At 35.0% G+C, this 19,712-nt stretch overlaps 3 protein-coding genes across 3 annotated transcripts; 1 reads left to right on the top strand and 2 right to left on the bottom strand.

Moving 5' to 3' along the window:
* The first annotated feature begins 387 nt into the window (after positions 1-387).
* tpk2 (thiamin pyrophosphokinase 2) lies at positions 388-7,681 on the top strand. The gene is made up of 8 exons (XM_051116759.1): positions 388-598; positions 1,012-1,250; positions 2,509-2,572; positions 2,660-2,790; positions 3,742-3,860; positions 4,324-4,456; positions 7,032-7,128; positions 7,247-7,681. Exons 1-8 carry the CDS (start codon positions 535-537, stop codon positions 7,291-7,293), a joined length of 894 nt encoding a protein of 297 aa, XP_050972716.1. The 5' UTR covers positions 388-534; the 3' UTR covers positions 7,294-7,681.
* Positions 7,682-8,857: 1,176 nt separating this feature from the next.
* On the bottom strand, positions 8,858-14,382 carry rhoaa (ras homolog gene family, member Aa). The gene is made up of 5 exons (XM_051116765.1): positions 14,297-14,382; positions 11,336-11,491; positions 9,588-9,708; positions 9,333-9,463; positions 8,858-9,209 (listed from the first exon to the last, which is right to left on the bottom strand). The coding sequence occupies exons 2-5, from the start codon at positions 11,489-11,491 to the stop codon at positions 9,036-9,038; spliced, it is 582 nt and encodes a 193-aa protein (XP_050972722.1). The 5' UTR covers positions 14,297-14,382; the 3' UTR covers positions 8,858-9,035.
* Positions 14,383-15,771: 1,389 nt separating this feature from the next.
* On the bottom strand, positions 15,772-18,935 carry ndufb11 (NADH:ubiquinone oxidoreductase subunit B11). The gene is made up of 3 exons (XM_051116767.1): positions 18,664-18,935; positions 18,183-18,316; positions 15,772-15,993 (listed from the first exon to the last, which is right to left on the bottom strand). The coding sequence occupies exons 1-3, from the start codon at positions 18,853-18,855 to the stop codon at positions 15,867-15,869; spliced, it is 453 nt and encodes a 150-aa protein (XP_050972724.1). The 5' UTR covers positions 18,856-18,935; the 3' UTR covers positions 15,772-15,866.
* Between the last annotated feature and the right edge of the window lie 777 nt (positions 18,936-19,712).

The following is a 19,712-nucleotide window of genomic DNA, read 5'->3' as shown; positions in this document are numbered from 1 at the left end:
CACGTTCATCTAATACCGTCAATAAGAAAAGAGTGGTATATAAACCAATCTTACCTCACAGTCTGTCAAGTCACAAAGCCAAGACTTTCACAAATACTATATGATGTAAACTCGTAAAAATACTAAAGCCCCACAGAGCATAACTAATTAATAAACAGTTTTGCATTGCAAATGGAGTACTGACATGACCTGTTATTCAGTGTTAAATATTCAGCATTCATTACAAAGTATTTTGGCTCCTTGTGGCCTTTGTTTTGATCTACTTTTGCCCTCTAGTGGAGAAACACATATGAGCAACACTCGTCATAGCCCTTCCAGATTCCGTCATAGAGCTTCAACCAATCAGCGCGCAGATCAACAGAACCTGCCACCCAATCAGCGCTCACATCAACAGGAACTGCAACAATGGAGGCGAGCATGAAGCCCGTGGGTGTATGACAGCATGTCAACGGCAAATCAAGCGCAAAACCCCCAAAATCATAATGCACGCTTTCTGAACGGACAATTAACTGTTAAACGTGTGAAATCGACAACATGGCTTCGTGGTCGGAGAAAATGCTACAGCTCCTGCGTCGAATGAATAACTTTCATTTACCAGGTGGGGGAATATTAAAAAAAATATATATGACAGACCAATCCATATGCATGTGATCCAGCATGAATGCACGTCATATATAGGTCAATGAAATACATTAAAAATGCATTAAAATTCAACTTGTACCAACAAAATTCTCGTTTATTATGAAAATGTTTTCATTGAATGAATTTAAAACGACTAAAGGTTTCTTGATATCCATGACTCGCATTTAATTTGACATTTTTTTTCTTTTTAATGTTGAGTAAAACAATATTTGTAAACACTGTAAATAATAATTATTGTAGTTTCCATTTTTTTTTTGAAAACCTTTTTGAAGTTCTGTACACTCACCTGGATTCAAGGTGAAAGAAAAATATTATATATATATACAAGTGCAATCATTTTCTCAACATTAATGCATTTTTTTATTCCAGGTTCTAGCTTAGAGAGCTGTCTGCGTTTTGAGGTGGCTGGAGAACAAGTTGGATGGATTCCCCCAAAAGTAGCATCGATTCTTGGTCGTTTTCCTGCTGTCTTTAGACCTTATGGGAGCGCTATAACCTTCTGCTCCGAACTTGACACTTTTGAGAGCAGATCAGTGGCTGTGGATGAGGTCTTGCAGGAGTTGAGGAGAGAGGCATCATTCACCTGTCTCATAGGCTGGAGAGATGAGGTGAGACATCTCTGGTACATGCTAGATAATTACCCATCTTCATCCTGACCTCTTGAGCAGTTATGTCAGTTCCTTCCTGTGTCAAAAATAATGAGCGTTTTTTTTTTTTTTTAATGGGCATTATTTATAAAACAACACAATAATAAAGCATCAATTTCTGTTTTGGAAATGTTCCTACAAGTGATTTATGAAATGTCCATCTGCTCAAAATGTTTCACTGCATGCATCCCACTTTATAAAGTGCAGTGTTACTTTAGAATCATGGAGAAACTGTTTATTTTTTATTAATATTTTGAATAAGTTTTAAAAAGTAAATTAAAAAGTAAATGTTTAGTCATTTTATTGTGTTTCTGTCATCTTATGGTAGCTTTTATTTTATAAATGTCTATATAGTTAATAAAATGCTAAACTGCTAAAAACTATTATTTCAGTTTTAGTCATTTTAGTATAGGTTGAAGTTAATAAAAATGAGAAATGTAAATCTGAAATGATGTATTTTTTTAAATATTTTATTTCTGGTAACAATTTTTTAATGGTTTTATTTTAAGTTTCAGATTTAGTTCATCTCAAATCAAGCTAAGTGTCAACAAGTGCATCAATTCAAAATCTTTGTTTTCAGGAAATCATATAATTATTTTTTTTTTATAACACAGCAGTTGCTAATGAATGCATATAGTGATTGTCTGTTTATCTTTGCATTATAATAAACAATATTATTAAAACTACCGGCAGATATAGGCTTAAAAAGCTTTTACACATACCAGTTTGTATGCAAACACAGGTATTTTCACAGCAGTTTATAAATCCTGTTTATGTTCATCGCTTTTGACGTAGTATGAAATCAAATCAGTAGGATCAAATGTAATCTGGACCACAAAAATAAGGGCCAATTTTTTGAAATTGAGATTTATACATCATCTGAAAGCTGAATAAATAAGCTTTGCACTGATGCATGGTTTGATAGAACATTATTTGGCCAATATACAGCTATTTGAAAATCAGGAATCTGAGGGTGCAAAAAAACAAAACAAAAAAAAAAATATTGAGAAAATCGACTTTAAAGTTGTCCAAATGAAGTTCTTAGCAATGCATATTACTAATTGAAAATTACATTTGGATATATTTACGGTAGGAAATTTACAAAATATCTTAATGGAACATAATCTTTTGGTCCAGGGTCACAAATGCAATCATATGTGCATTTTATAAATAATGCCCCTGGTTCTTTCATATTTATCAAAGTCTATTTTATTTTCAGCAATATGCTGTGATGCCCAGGTATTGCGACCCTCCGTTAATGTATATGGAGAGAGCAGCTACAAGTATGTTAATTACATTTTAATTACATGTTTCTACTTTGTCACAGACAGCGATACTTATAACTGATTATAAATAATGGTTAAACACAGGTCTGTTCGGAGTGAAACGGTACGGCGTCCATGTCAATGGGTACACTCGGGATTCAAGCGGCAACCTTAATATGTGGCTGGCACGGCGATCTCTGACCAAACAGACGTATCCAGGAAGACTGGACAACATGGTAATTTATTAATAAACAAATGATTTAGCTCATTAAAAGAAGTGCCGCACCAACCTTACACGACAGGTTGAGTCAGCAGTAGGCTGTATCATACTGTTACTTCTAACACATAAATCTATGACTCCTTCACACTGCACACACTCATTTAACTTAACCAGTCATATCTCATCTAGTATCACTTAGCGTCAACACTTTCTCCACTACAGTACGTTTCTACCTCAAGCATCCTTTAATTCCAACTTATTTTTATACATGCTTAAATAATACATTCATGTACACTGCCATTCAAAAGTTTGGGATCAGTAAAATGTGTAATGTTTTTTTCTCTTATGCTCATCAAGGCTGCATTTATTTGGTCAAAAATGCTGAAAAAACAGCAGTATTGTGAAATATTATTACAATTTAAAAGAATGGTTTTCTATTTTAATATACTTTAAAATATAATTTATTCATGGGATGCAAAGCTGAATCGGAATCATTCGAATATGCTGATTTATTACTTCTATTATCAATGTTGAAAACATTGTTACATATATGTGTGTGTGTGTGTGTGTATTTTTTTTCAAGCTAGGACTGTAAAAAAAAGTGATAGTAAAGACATTTATGATGTTACAAAAGACTGGAGTAATAGCTGGTGAAAATTCAGCTTTGCATCACAGGAATAAATTGCATTTTAAAATATATTCACACAGTAAACGTTTAATTTGTAATAATATTTCACTATTTTACTGTTTCTACTGTATTTTTAATCAAATAAATGCAGCCTTGATGAGCATTTTTCAAAAAATCCTACTGATTCCAAACTTTTGAAGAGTAGTATATAAAATAATTAAAATATAAATATACAGAGTAATAAATTGTGTGTATCTGCTATAAATTACTACAGTAACAGCCTAAAAATCTCTCATTTTGAAGTAATGGGGTCTTTAAAGGATTTGATTTATCACTCAGGCGGCTGGAGGACTGGCAGCAGGCTGTAGTGTAAGGCATACCATGGTAAAAGAGTGTGAAGAGGAGGCCTGCATCCCACCAGGCCTGGCAGATCAAGCACGTCCTGTGGGAACTGTGAGGTGCTTAATCCTTTTCTCTACATTTAATTTCTATACCATTATTTAGGTTAGGTCATAAATATAATATATAATCTATTACGAAGCACAGGCATTTAGTAACTGTTGGTTTTTAAGATTAAAGATGCGTGCAGAGTTTTTTCCTGTTCAAAACCTTTCTCAGATACCAGTGTAGATATAAACACTCTCAACTCTTCTGCAAGAGAGACTGATTAATACAGCAGAAATGCCAGAAATATCTTCCAACTGGCAGGTTTCCAGAGAAATAGTCTGTGCGCACAAATGAAGATGACCAGAATTCAAGTTTTATACAGGCTCAGAACACGTCAGTGTGATCAAAGCCATGAATGCCTGTCACAGACATTGTTTCTGCCTAGAAACGGTTTACTATGTTTAGCTAAATTGAAAGACGTTCTGCAATCTTCAATCTCCAATTCATGCCTCCCTCTGTCTCTTTTCTCTGTAGCTACACCTACGAAGATGATGAAGGAATATTTCCCGAGTGTCAGTTTGTCTTTGATTTAGAGCTGCCTCTCAATTTTCAGCCTCACATTGGAGACGGAGAAGTGCAAGCGTTTTACTACTATCCAATAGAGAAGGTGAAGGCATCCCGTTGATTTTAGATTTAAATGCTATGTGATGCATTTTATATGGGCCATTCTATAGAATCAGTGCAAAGTCAGAGTTGGAAACATCTTTTAAAGGGGTCATCGGATGCTAAGTTCACTTTTTCATGTTGTTTGAACATTAATGTGTGTTCTACCCTATAATGATAAAATCCATGCAGCGGTTTTTAATTCATCTGTAAAAATAATATCCCCTTTTTCAAATCGAGCCATTCTCAGACGCCTGTGGGTGCGGCCGACAGAGGCCGCTCCCACGATAATTGATTGACATGAGCTCTTACCTCAAACCAGCTGTCACAGTCCAGTAACTTTCTTGTTTCGATGCTGAAGCAGGGATGTAAGTTAGACAAGAATATCTCCGATTGAGCAACTGAGGTGTTGTGTTGCTGGATGTAATAATGAACATAGTGGTCGTCATTTACGCCCAACATCTGAGCTGCTGAAGATGCAGTAGATTACATTTGTTTGTGAAGGGAATGCACCTCCCGATCTACATATATCCGTCTGTGTTCGCGCGAATCATTCATGATCCAGCTTCACTTACAGCAGAAGTGTGTATAAGCATTTTTTTATGAATCTTTGCGATCGCCTTTCCTTATAACATGGTAGTTAGGAAGTTTAGCAGCTAAACAGCTAAATGCGGCTAATGTAAACTAGATCGTCATTCCACACAGAGAAGAGAGGGGCGGGGCGAGCAGAGCTCATTTGCATTTAAAGGAACAACCCCTTAGAATGAGATGATTTTTGCAGAGCTCATTTTGACAAGGTAAAAAGGGTGTTGTTTTACAAAACCATTGAGAATTTTTAATCAAAGTATATTAGAGACTTTTCATTTAGACCCTAAAGAATCATATCAACTTGTGGAAAATGGGCATCCATTTATGACCCCTTTAAAAACTGTGCTTTTTTCCACAAATGTTGTATGTATGCAAAATGTATAATATCCAAGATACACATTTCTAGTAATTGTGCAAATAATTTTTATACTGTATTTTCAGAAGGTTTTGGAATATTTGCCCTCTCCCCAAATTTGTCACTACCAAAACACATTAATATATAATTTAATAAGAAGGGATATATTGACCTATTAAGCTTTTGATTACATCTACCTTGTAAATATATTTTTTGCCGTTTTATTAAAAAGTTTTTAGAGGTAAATCAATAATTATAATTTTAACATATTTCAAGTTTGATTTATGAGATTTGTTGTATTTTGAAACCTAACTTTCAGGCATAAAGTTGATCATACTGATTTCAAAAGTTTAAGAATTCATTAGTTTGAATATACATTTAACCAAACACTAGCGTAACATCTTAGCTCATAATTCAGTATACTTTATTTTTGACCAAACATCCTGTGTTTCAGTAGTGACAGCACATTTTCGGTAGTGACAGTTAGAGTTGTCAAAAGGTACTGGGTTCGGAACTTTCGGTGCTGAAATTTTAAAAACGTCCATTTCCCGCTCACATTTGAGTGCTGTTGAGATGATTTTTAAACATCGCTGATTTGGCCATAGTTTTATTTATTCCCCCAAATAAAGGATGTGTTCCCTTTTGTCACTACTGAACCAATGACAACATATGATAGTGGCAATTTTAGATACTTTTGGGCCAGCTCAGAGATGCTAAACATGATTATCTAGCACAGTTCTGAACTGTTGCACACACATAAAAACTACATTTTATGGAATAACACCCCAAAAACAATTGTTTTACTACCGAAACTTCACCAAATGTTTCGCTTGTGACTGTTACGGTAGTGACAATTTTAGATACTTTTGAGCCCAGCTCAAAGATGCTAATCAGCTCATGGTTAACTAGCACAAGTCTGAACTGTCGTACACACATAAAAACTACATTTTATGGAATAACACCCAAAAAACAATTATTTCACTACTGAAACGTCAAATGTTTCGGTTGTGACTGTTACGGTAGTGACAATTTTAGATATTTCTGAGCCCAGCTCAAAGATTCTAATCAGCACATAAATAGCTAGCACAGTTCTGAACAGTTGTACACACATACAAACTACATTTTATAAAATAACACCCCAAAAAGTGCTTAAATGCAGAAAAAAGGCATTTGGTAGTGACGTTTCTCAAGGTTACACACAGATTTTCAGATTTTGAAAACAGTTTACCTCAGAATTTACCTTGTAGCCATGAAAGAGAGCGACACATGAATATTTCCTGATCATAAATGTAGGGGTGTAGTTTTTAATATCATTTTCTTAAGTTGAAATTTAGGGGTTAGGGTTTGGGACAGCCACCTCCTAATTGAAAGTACCCAATAAATGATGATTATATATATGTTAATCTTACTGATATTTTAAATATTATTATGGGTTTCAGTAGATAATAGAAAGATCTTAGTAAACATCTAATATTGGAATACTTAAATGCTTTTTAAATGTGTTTTTGGTTGTGGGACAGCAGTTTGCACCAATTCTATACAGTGACCCATATAAGCTGTGACACTAAAATATGTGCAGTTCCCTAGACAAAGGGGTGGCACATCTTACCCCCATTCTCCCCTGTGTTGATTTCAGGTGAAAGACCTCCTGGTCAGTGAGGAGTTTAAGCCAAACTGTGCCATGGTGGTTCTGGACTTCCTCATCAGACATGCCATCATTGAGCCAGACTCAGGTTGGTTACATATGTCAGATCACCTGGTAGAATTTGAGATTAGAATTTGATTTATGTACTTTAAAAAGAAAAATTTTGAATGAGAAAGGCTGTGACTTACTTTGTTTTCTCATTTCAGAGCCCTATTATCACGAATTCGTGGCTGGATTGCACAGATCACTGTAAAAACTGACTGACGGTGTTAAGGCCTGTGTCAACCTGCAAAAGTTCGCTATTTTTGTTATCTACCTCCGCTTTTAACTCTTAACAATGTCAGCATGTGTACTTGTTTACCGAAGACCACATTTAGCTGTTGAAGACATTTTACGGTATTTTACGCCAAAATAACCCGGAGAAGAGACACAGAATAAAGACCCAAACAAAGTTACCCTATAAGAATTTATTTTTTCAATACATTTCAAATGAGTCTGTGGAAATCCAAAGATGCACTGGTATACAAAAGATAATTGATGCATCAAAGGCTCTTTTTCTTTTCATACAATGAAATGCAGAATCTCTTCTAAGAAATTGCTTGCATTTAATAATATGGCATTAAACAGCTCTCTCAAAATCACATTTTCGCTACTTTTTTCCTTCTTTTAAATCTTTTAAATTCTAACATACTAGAATTTGTAAAATATGCAAAAATGATATAGTATAAGCCAGTAGAATTTCACAAAAAAAAAGAAAAACATACAGTACAGGAGAAAAAGAGGGAAATATTAAAAAGAAAACAACTGGAGTGAAAATGGAGGGAGTTTCTCATTTATACAGTGAGATAAAACAAATATTACTTGTATTTCTGCACACCAAATAAAAGCCTGTCATGCAGGCAAAGAGAAATACGGGCAAAAATTATGTTACTGTCACCTTTTATAAAACTTCTATGTATATTGTCAAAATCGAACAGTGTCTGACAGTCAACATACAGAGCTGTGGTTTTGCTTTGAGCTCCACAAGGGCTGATCAACCCAAAGTTTGTCTTTTTTTTAATTACAATACATGAGCAAGCACATAAAATACTCACAAAAAAGGTGAATTAGTATGATCATTGCTTAATGCATCTTACTTTGAATTTTATAGGCAAATGGCAAAAAAGTACAAGATATATTTAAATCTTACTGGAATAAAGAATTGTAAGACTACCGCTATTTCCTCTATTTTTAACCAGTGACTAAAACCGGCAATTTTGCGACAGGACAGGAGGGCACAGAGGAACCAGTTGTGTTAACCGACAGCATTAGCGTGTTAGCATGTAGAAAAAAGATCATTAAACAGAAAATCGTAGTACGAAGTACAGGCATGAATGTTTTACATAAGACGGCACTGAATTCCTGGGAGGTTTATAAAGGGGATGTATGATGTCGTGTCTTGATCCAAAAAACAACTCCCTGCTTGACATGATGTAGGGTACTAACTAATGCCTTTTACACCCTGAATAATGCACTTAGTGCCAAAAAAGGAATCTTTTTAGACCAAGTCGTTGTTTCTGTTCTTGCTAACAGTGCTGATCCTCTAAGCAGAAGATGTGGTACGGGCCAAAGAATACATCGCATATAATCCCACCCCAAAGCAATCAGTGATTGTGAGCTACTGTGAAACCACGTCAATCTTTACCCTACATATACGCTATCCTTACGCTTGTGATCAATCTGAAGGCTTAAGGTCAACTTATCTTGATTTGAAAGAGGACTGATGGCCATAAAAATGTTTTAAGTCCCTTTTTGCCGGTGTAGTTGTCCCTACTATCTTCTGTAGTTTCCTTTGGCCTGGATTGAAAATGACCCTCCCTGACCCCCGAGTACATAATTAACACTAGGGGCGTTTCTTCCCTCTATTTGCGAACTTTTATAGCTCTTTCATTTTCCTTGGCCTAGTTTGGTTACCCCTTTCCCTCCCTCGTTCTTTTCTTTTTCCTCTCACGTTCTCTATAGCAAGGTGCAGGGATTCTTCTTGCCACGTTTTTTGGCTTGGAGCGCCGCTCTTGTGGCCATTTCGAACACTTCCCTCACGCCCTCCTTAGTTTTAGCCGAACACTCAAGGTAGCCGAAGGCATTGATGCGATTTGCCATGTCTCGCCCTTCTTCTGGTTTAACTGGTTCCTGTTCGAGGAAGAAAGCATTGACAGGGCATTAGTACGTTATGTAACAGCAATGTTTCAGTATGTTTTCTTATAGTCCTGTTCTTTTTATGTCATTTCTATAAAGAAGTGTTAGCGCACACACCTGTTTCATCTTCTGCAGCTCCCGTCGAGTGTGATCATCATTCCGTAAATCTTTTTTATTACCCACCAGAATTATTGGAACATTCGGACAGAAATGTTTTACCTCCGGCGTCCATTTTTCTGGAATATTCTCTGTGTGAATACAGTATGGTTTTCAATACAGTGCCCACAGGAATGGCGTCTTACAGTATAAAATATTTAAAAGGCCGAAATTAGTATAGAATTAATATTAAAGACCGGCCACAGATTATCTCACCCAAACTGTCAGGGCTGTCTATGGAAAAGCACATGAGGATGACATCAGTGTCTGGGTAGGACAAGGGCCTCAGCCTGTCGTAGTCCTCTTGTCCAGCTGTATCCCATAGAGCCAGTTCCACCTGCCAACAAAATGAGTAAAAATTATATTATCAGCATAGCAATTTGTGTAAAAAGTGATTACATACATTTCCACAGATTTAGCAACACTCAAGCTTTTTGTAAAATTTGTGTAAAGAGTTTGTGTAAAATCTGACAATTATATTTGAGAATGATCTTTAGTCTACATGTTCAGTGTCACAAATGTGAATAATGCAGAAATATTATTCACAAAAATACTTCGACATTTCATATGTAGTTAAGTACCATTCAAAAATTTAGGGACAAAAAGTTTTCTTTGAAGAAATTAATATTTTAGAAGCATTAAATTGATCAAAAGTGACAGTAAAGACATTTATCATGATATAATAGATTTGTTTCAAATAAATGCTGTTTAATAAACTTTCTATTCATCAAAGAATCCTGAAAAAAATGTAGCAGAGATTCCACAAACATACTGAGCAACACAACTGTTTTCAACATTGATAAATGTTTGAGCAGCAAATCAGGATATTAGAAAGATTTTATAGATAATGTCATCCTGAAGACTGGATTAATGATGCCGAAAATTCAGCTTTGCCATCACAGGAATAAATTACAATTATATATTAAAATATAAATAGAAAATAGAAAAATGTTATTTTGCACTGAAATATTATTTTGCAATATTACTGTTTTGAATGAATGAATGAATTTTGCAATATTACAATTTGCTTTGGTGAGCATAAGAGACTTCAAAAACTTTTAAAATGCAAAATGCAAGATTTTGAATGGTAGTGCGTGTTAAATATTGAATATTGTAACTATATTTCTATAATGTATTTATATAAATAAATGTATTTAAATATGTTTCTAAAAATATACATATAATTGTAGTTAATTATTTCACAGGTGCGCTTTCTGTAGCGCTTTCACTATCTGTCCAATTGGACAACATTTTTGAAGTTTTGAGTGACAGGCATAAGGGGATGATCAAACAGAATGTGCTTTTGCTCTAATAAACACGAGACACACCTAAAAGTATCCAACTGCAGAGCCACAGCGCTGATGAACGGAAAGGCTGGGTCTCACGCGCATGTTAAAAAGCTGCGAGACAGGGCGTAATGGTCAAATGTCCAACTAGCGCATATTTAGATAGAATAAGTCATTTTAAAAAAGCAGCGGAGCTTTGTAAACAGCTCAGAGTAATCACATTATCTCCATAAGAACACTATGATTGGCCAATCTGGACCAAAGCAAACTTCAATCATCAGCATGTTCTACATGCTCATACTGGTAATTACTGGTCATTTACCGGTAATCTTACAACTTCTCATACAGATTACCAGAATGAATTGACCGGTATTTTTGAGAAGGTCCTGTTCACACATGATCTCCTAATGGTAATTTACCAGTAAAGACTTTATATGTGAAAGGGGTTAATGTCTTCCAAAAGCAACAGCAAAAGACATTCAATCACTCACTGTTGACCCAAAATAAACCGCATTCATTAGAAATGAACTCTGGTTAAAAAATGCAAAAATAATACAGGAAGAACACTATTAAAAGATTTGGAACAATCTGAGGGAGTTACTTGTTTCAAAAGTTCAAATTGCTACAGAAGAGACACGTGTACACATGCGCGGTTTTGATGTTACGAGACACTCTTACCTGTTTGCTGTCCACCTCAATATCAGCAACATAGTTCTCGAACACTGTGGGTACGTAGACCTCAGGAAACTGGTCTTTACTGAAAACGATGAGTAAACATGTCTTTCCACATGCTCCATCCCCAACGATTACAAGCTTCTTACGAATTGCAGCCATCTGTCAAACAAAATGAAAAGATCAGCCAATAATTACAGGAGGCAGGTGGAAATTGTTCCTGGCAACCATTTTTATTACATAAATCAAACCTTTCTCTTTTTTTGATAAATATAGAATTGTTTGTGTATGTCTACCCTCCTGTTTCATATGGAAGAGCAATACTCCAGACATTCTTGAAAAAATATGTAACCCAGGCATACCACGGTAGCCTATTATTTACCCACAGCTAGCTATCTCTAGTATCCACTGATGCTCCAGAAGGAAAAACGATGCATTAAGAGCCAGGGCTGTACATTTTTCTTATTTTGCGTAAATATCTTTTTTTTAACTATTATTATTATTTTGTACTGCCCTTCAGAAGCTACAAAAGATACTTACACGTTTACCAGAAGACAAAATAAGTTAAGTTTCAAAAGTCTTAATGCATCGTGTTTTCTTCTGAAGCATCAGTGAGCGTTTGAACCTTCTGTAGTAGTTGCATATGAGTCCCTCAGTTGTCCTCAGTGTGAAAAGATGGATCTGAAAATCATACAGTCATTGTTGGAAAGGGTTCAAATACATAAAAATGCTGAAAAACCAAAGAATTTGTGGGACCTGAAAGATTTTTCTGAAGAACAGCAGGCAGTTTAACTGTTCAGGACAAACAAGGTACTCATGAACAACTATCACTTAATGAAAAAAAACAGCTATCATTTAGGTAACAACACAGTATTAAGAATCGAGCGTATGTAAACTTTTGAACGGAGTATTTTTTTATAAATTATTAACTATTATTTTCTCTTGTGGACTATTGTAAACATATTTTATGTGAAATATCTTATTCAGGTCAGTACTAAAAAAAAATAACATGCATTTTGTATGATCCCTCTTATTTTGGTAAAATAATTAACATTTTGCAAATTGTGCAAGGTGTATGTAAACTTTTGACCTCAATTGTATATCCATATTGTCATGAGTCTGAAGTATCAGTGTTTGTACAGAATTCTAAAGTAACCAATTCTATGATGTTTGTAAAACCGTCTTACAATTACAACTACAATTCAGAAACATCTCAAATTCTCAAAAACAGTATTTAATCAAAGATGGTAATAATCTCTTATCTAAAAACATATCTTGTTATAAACCAACAAAATTAAGTGCTTTATATGCAAACGTGAGTCTGGAGAATATATTACTTCACATATTATTAAAAAGTATTAAACACTTGTTTTAATTCATTAACATTTAAGGAAAGAACTACCGATTAGAATAGTTTTAGCATTTGATATTCAACAATCCTCACTTGCTATAATTTTGTCCCCAAAATGAAAATAAAGTAAATGGGTAAAATTCATAAATTAAAAGCATGTTTTATGAGCACAGTAGGTTCAGTTAATGCTATTTATATGAGTCTCAGTAGGCTTATTAGAAACAATAGGAGCCAGTGGTGTGAAACCAATGAATTATAATTACACAAATGACATGAGCATCTTTTTCACCTGCAGGAAGCTTAACAAATCTTTAACATGGTATTAAATGTTTATTTCTGTTGGTCTAAATCCATGTTTTCAAATATTCAGATTGCATTTATTTATCAACCAGTTGAACAACTGTGGATACTAAGAAAACATTTCCTTTTGAATACTTTGAGTATGAAACAAGCAAACAATTTAGATTAATCTACGAAGTTAATGAAAGAACTAATGACTGAAATTAACAAATATGGATTACAGTTTCAGTATTTGACATTCAGCATCCATCTCCACAATGAAAATAATGCAAGTGAGTAATATTCATAAATAAAGAGCTTGTGTAGTGAGCACAATTCAGTAATGCCTTTTCATATGAGTCTCAGTGGGCTCATTATGAATAATAGCGGTCAATGGTGCTGTTGTTTGCAAACCAACTTGACAATTTAAAGATGCCTTTATTTATTAATCAGTCAGTCATTTAAATTACTACTGGATAAGAAAACCAGCTTCTTGATTGCTTTGAGTTAGAAACAAATAATTTATCTCGTATTTCACAATAAAACATGTCAGCTTACTAGGGTTCCTTCCCCATATGTCTACATTCATATTAGCCACTGCCGTTTTAATCATTTGTATACTGGGTTCTTGTATCATTATAGCACTGCAGCATCAACCCCTCCTCCCAGCTGCTGTCACAACACACCGCACCCTACTCAATTCACTGATCAACGCCGGCAAAACACACATTAAAGCATTACACATACATTTAGACTCCCTGTGAAACAGCTGACTGCAGTCGGGTCAAAATAATGTCGCACAAGTGACCTTCTATAGTTTAACAATGAGTCAACCATTGATTCAGTTACGCAGAAGCCTTAATGAGGGATACAATAGTCGTTTAAACGGCTGAGTGTTATGTTGCTGAACAAACTAAAGATGGTGATTATAACAGCCGCATGTCTGCGCCAAACTGGATCAGTCCCCGGTTTACTCCCTATGCTAGCTGGGACGCCTCATCTCACGCCCTAACAAGTGTAAAATGAGCACCGTTTGGTTTAGACTCGGCTAGATTCACAAATCAGTTCCTATATTAAACTTTCCAGCCGTGTTATAGTCACGATCATCGGAGTTTAATGCAATTATGAACTCATGTTCGGCATCTTGTTGTTCGTCCGTTTCCGTCATCATCACACTTAGCCTTTTAGCACTGAGCTAGCCGCAAATAAAAGGCATCTTTTATCTCACCGGAGTGGTTTTTAAAAAGGCTAGTCTGCGGTATTAGCTTTAGAACGTATGGGAAATGAACAAACATATCGATTGTAGATATCAGAGATGTTTTTGTGTGCGTATTTACCGTTTTTGTTTCAGATGTCCTCGCTTTCTTTATCTTTTCCTGTACGACCCCAAGGCCCCGCCCCGCAGACAGTGCCACGCCGCTGAGACACGCCCATTCTCGGTAGTTTCAGCCAATCAGAGGCAGAGTCGCTGCAGTGACGTCCAAAAGCAGGAGAACAGCAACATATTTTTTGAATGACTTTTTAGTTGCAACACTTTCCTCTCAAATCTCACTTATATATAGAGTAGTCAACATTTGAAGTGGATCAAAACCTTTCATCAAAGTTGTCCCGAAACCAAAACAATATCTTAGGACAAGTTTGATAAACTTTTCTGATCCACTTCAAATGTTGACTACTGTATATATACACCAGTCAGATTTTTTTCTCATCAAGCCTGCATTTATTTGATCCATAATACAGCAAAAAACGTAATATTGTGGAATATTTTTACTATTTAAAATCACTGCTTTCTATTTGAATATTAATATTATAGAAATTGAATTGAAATTATAGAAATGAATACCTTTATTTAGGAAGGATGTTATAAAATGGTCAAAAGTGATGATAAAGACCTCTATAATGTTACAGAAAATTTCTATTTTAAAAAAAATGCTGTTCTTTTGAACTTTCTATTCATCAAAGAAACCTGAAAAACTGTTTTCAACAAAAGATGTTTTTTGAGCAGCAAATCTGAATATTAGAATGATTTCTAAAGGATCCTGTGACTGGAGTAATGATGCTAAAAATTCGCTTTGAAATCACAGGAATAAATTACATTCTAAAATGTATTCAAATAAATAACAGTTAGTTTAGAGTGAAAATATTTTAAAATTGTACTGTTTTTGCTGTACTTTGGATCAAATAAATGCAGGCTTGGCAAGCAGAGGAGACTACTTAAAAAACAAAACATAAAAATTTGTTCAAATTTGTTCAAAATTTGTTCAAAAATGTTCAAAAACTTATGACTGGTAGTGTATATATATATAGTTTTGTGTAGATGCTCTTTAAACTTTCACTAAAGTTGTTCTGTTTCTGTTTTAAGACATTCACATTAGTTTATTGTGAAAATAGTCTAAAGATATTGATAAATATGTTAATTAATAAAAACAAAAACATTGATTTAGTTTTACATAAAATCCAGATCTGAAGTTTGATTCTGCATTGTCACAATCCTTTTTAAAATGTTATTTTCTTGAAATAATAGTAGAGGTGCGATACATACCATATTTTTAAATAGTTTATATGGCCAACGTTATATTGCAACATGATATAATATGTTGCACCACAAACCAGCAGCTTTGCACCAGTTACTTTCAGCTGTTGTACAGCATATAAATACTTTGGCCCTGTCTGTAATACTTTGCATACTATACCATGCTGTTAATAGTGCACTAAAATTAAAATAAGAAAGGTTACATAAAACAATGTGCATAAACACTCAACATTATTGTTACACACATACGTTTTCAAACAAAAAGCTACCACAAACCACTACATTATAACTTTTTTTTTATTATAATATAGTTGAAGGGAGACAAATGTACAATGAAACACAAATTAACAGCATAATTATTGACAAAATGTTGTCTACTCTTCAGAGGAGGGCAGAACAATCGTGCTGGGATCGTAATAATTTTCTGTCATGAGGGGAAGACCCTCAGCTTCCCTCTGTTTGATCAACCTTTCAGCTTCTCGGCGAGCCCACTGCCTCATTCTGGAGGGGAAAAACAAGACAGAGACAATGGACATGATAATTAAAGAAAATGGAAAACCATTATTCCTTCAAATGAACATTTGGAGACCAATACATCTCAGCAAACCATTAATTAGGCAATTAATGTAGGTCAGGATAGAAATAGCTTGAAATTATAATGATATATATATATTAGAATATAGAATATATATTATATATATATATATATATATATAAGCAGCAAATTCACTCCACATTGCAGTATTTAATAGCTAAATGCTATCCACATTTGATACCTTTTGAAAAATGATTATGCTCCTCATCAAACATTCTAACAGACTGCATAATTAATGTAGATATTATTTGGCCTCAGACCTTTTCAAAACATTTACAGTATAGAATAATACACTAAAATGTTCTGTTGAAATAATGTGCAAAAGATAATTGCATAATAGTGAAAAGTAGTAGCTTCACCACTTATATATTTCATGGTTCACTCATGACATAAAAACATACAATGGTGGCTAAAATTATTGGAACACTAATATTTCACCATCTAAAAATGGTTTTAAGTCAGTTATTTCTATCTTTTGCTGTAGTGTGTCAGTAGGAAATATCGGATTTACACAAAAGTATTTCAGAAGAACTGTGGAAAGTCACCAAGATACTTCAAGAAACCTACCTACAAAGCTGCAGTACTGTTAAAAGTTTTAGGCACTTGTGTAAAAATGCTGTAAAATGAGGATGCTGTCAAACATAATGTCATAAATAGATTTACTGTATCAATTAACTTCTACTGACTAAATTAAATCAACATTTTGGTGTGACCATCCTTTGCACTAGGTGCACTTGCACATAGTTTTTCATGTTGTTTGGCAGGTAGGTCTCTTGAAGCACCTTGGAAACGTTGCCACAGTTCTTCAGGATTTAGTCTGTCTCAGTTTGTTCTGTTTCTTCATGTCATTCCAGACAGACTGAATGATGATGATGAGATCAGACTCCTTATGCAAACAAAAATCTCACTGGATTATTATTATTTTTACTACAATTAATGGCCAAATGAATGTTTGTAAATATAAACTGATATTTCCTACTGACACACTACAGCAAAAGATAGAAATAATGGACTAAAAACCATTTTTTAGCTGATGAAAATACTAGTGTTCTAATAATTTTGGCCACCACTGAATGTATTAAAGAAGAAGTCCACTTCCAAAACAAAGATTCACATATAATGCTCACTCCCTTGTCATCTAAGATGTTCATGTCTGTCTGTCTTTAGTCATAAAGAAATTATGTTATTTCAGGGAAACATTTCAGGATTTTTCTCCATATAATGGACTGATATGGTGCCCTGATTTTGAACTTCCAAAATGCAGTTTAAATGCGGTTGTAAACGATCCCATCCAAGAAAGAAGTCTTATCTAGCGAAACGATCGGTTATTTTAATAAAAATAATACAATTTATATACTTTTTATTCTCAAATGCTCGTCTTGCCTTGCTCTCCTTGAACTCTGTGTATTCTGGCTCAAGACAGTTAGGGTATGTCGAAAAACTCTGATCGTAATTTCTCCCTCAATTTTAAAAATCATTTCAAAATCATCCTACATTGCTGCAGAAGTACCGACCCAGTTTTTGCAAAGTAAACATGCAAAGCAGATCAAACAGGATTAAAAAAAAAAAAAGGTAAAACAGCGATAGAGGATGATTTTGAAGTTGAGAGAGAACATGAGTTGGGAGTTTTTCCACATACCCTAACTGTCATGAACCGGAACAAAAACAGTCCAGGCAGAGTAAGACAAGATGAGCATTTGACATTAAAATGTATGTAAAAGTATATAAACTGTATTATTTTTATGAAAATAATCGATCGTTATGCTAGATAAGACCCTTCTTTCTTGGTTGGGATCGTTTACAACCGCATTTGGGATCATTTGAAGCCACATTTAAACTGCATTTTGGAAGTTCAAAATTGGGGCACCATATCAGTCCATTATGTGAAGAAAAATGCGGAAATGTTTTCTTCAAAAAACATAATTTCTTTGACCGAAGAAAGAAAGACATGAACATCTTGGATGACAAGGAGGTGAGTACATTATATGTGAATCTTTGTTTTGGAAGTGGACTTCTCCTTTAACGAAATTAGGTTCTGATTGGTCAATCACTGCATTCTGTGCAAAGTTTACAATCATTTCACTCATGCTCTTACCCATGATCTGGTAAATAGTGGATGAAAGTCCCTCCGACAACAATGGCCACGGAAATGCCAAAGAAAAATGCCAACCTCATGTTCCATTCATCCACAAAAGAGTCCTGATGATGGAAGCCATGGAAATCTGGATTCTGAAAAGACAAATGTGAACATTTACAAACCTACATTTAAAAATATTACAGTGAATGCAGCAACACTATAACAACTTGAAAGAACAGAACAGAACAGAATAGAATAGAATAGAATAGAATACACACAGCTTTTAGACTAGGCAATACAATGCATATAACAAGAGGAAAAAATTACAATATAGAATCATGCACAATGTAAACATGCATGCAAAAAGTAAGCACGTCAGACATGATGCAGTTTAGACTAAGATTTTAGGCAGTCTAACCGTATTCAGTCCGCGTTTGCCTATTTACTCACTGTTAATTACTTTCCATGCATCATACATATGCGTTTATGGCTCTCTTACCTTCTCAAACGGGCTGACCTCTGCGTGTCCATGACTGTCCTGAGCAGCGGGAGACAAGGGCTGCAGATCAGACGCCACCGCCGCGCCAGCCGCGCTGGATTTCGGCGTTTGCGACACACAGCGGCTCCCGAGCGCCGAGCTCAGACGAACCCGGGACAGGGTGGGCCAGATTCGGCTCAGGCGTGAAGCCATTTTCCCCGATTTCTCCGCACTCCGAAGCTGTTTCGAGACAGCTACAGTTCCAGGTTAATTTTTCCGGGTTAAAATGAGGTTCTGCAGGTTTTCTGCGAACCTTACCGCCACCGAGTGTCGCGGATGTATTATAGCGCAAAAACGGACAGTTGCAGGAACCATTGCTAAACAGCAGGTGCCTCTGTTTCGATTTCTAGTGTTTACAAATCTAAAGTGTACCTGTAGAATCAGTTTGAAAAATAACAATGTTTGTTTGGGGGTCAAGTATTCTTGCTATATATACCTAGCAATATTTCCATATCAGGTATAACAGAATTTCTGTGGCGTGTATAATTATTTATACCATTACAAACCCATGTGTGCAGCATTCAGTTCACTCATTTTTATGTGCACACACACATATCTACAGTTTAACAATTCTCTCTACATGTATTTTTCATGTTATTCTGTATAAGCTATTCTTTAATTGTTTTGATTTTTGTAGATTGATATTAAGTTTCTATGTCATATTTCCTGTGTAAATAAGCACTCCATTAGGTGAGTAACACTCCAACAAGTTGTAAGTTAGCACTAAAATGCTTTCAAACGTGTACTTGGTGAATAGCTAATACACTATGATTTTGTTGCATTGGTTTGGTACATTTATCTGTAAGGTACATGTGTGCCATTCAGTTGTCTTCATGGGTTTGTTATCTGACTGCAGAAGCAGGAAGTTGTTGAAACCACAGAAGCTTCAGCTCTTGAACATGTTCCTCCCTCGCAAGAAATCCAGTTTACAAGCATGTACATTTGCGAATCTCTTTGTCTCACATTTAAAAATACGCATGGACACGTTCTGGTGCTAAAGATTAGACTAT

The sequence above is a fragment of the Labeo rohita genome, chromosome 8 (assembly GCF_022985175.1).
Source record: "Labeo rohita strain BAU-BD-2019 chromosome 8, IGBB_LRoh.1.0, whole genome shotgun sequence".
Taxonomy (NCBI): domain Eukaryota; kingdom Metazoa; phylum Chordata; class Actinopteri; order Cypriniformes; family Cyprinidae; genus Labeo; species Labeo rohita.
The sequence above is the reverse complement of the archived record's forward strand: the minus strand, read 5'-3'. Positions and strand labels throughout refer to the sequence as shown.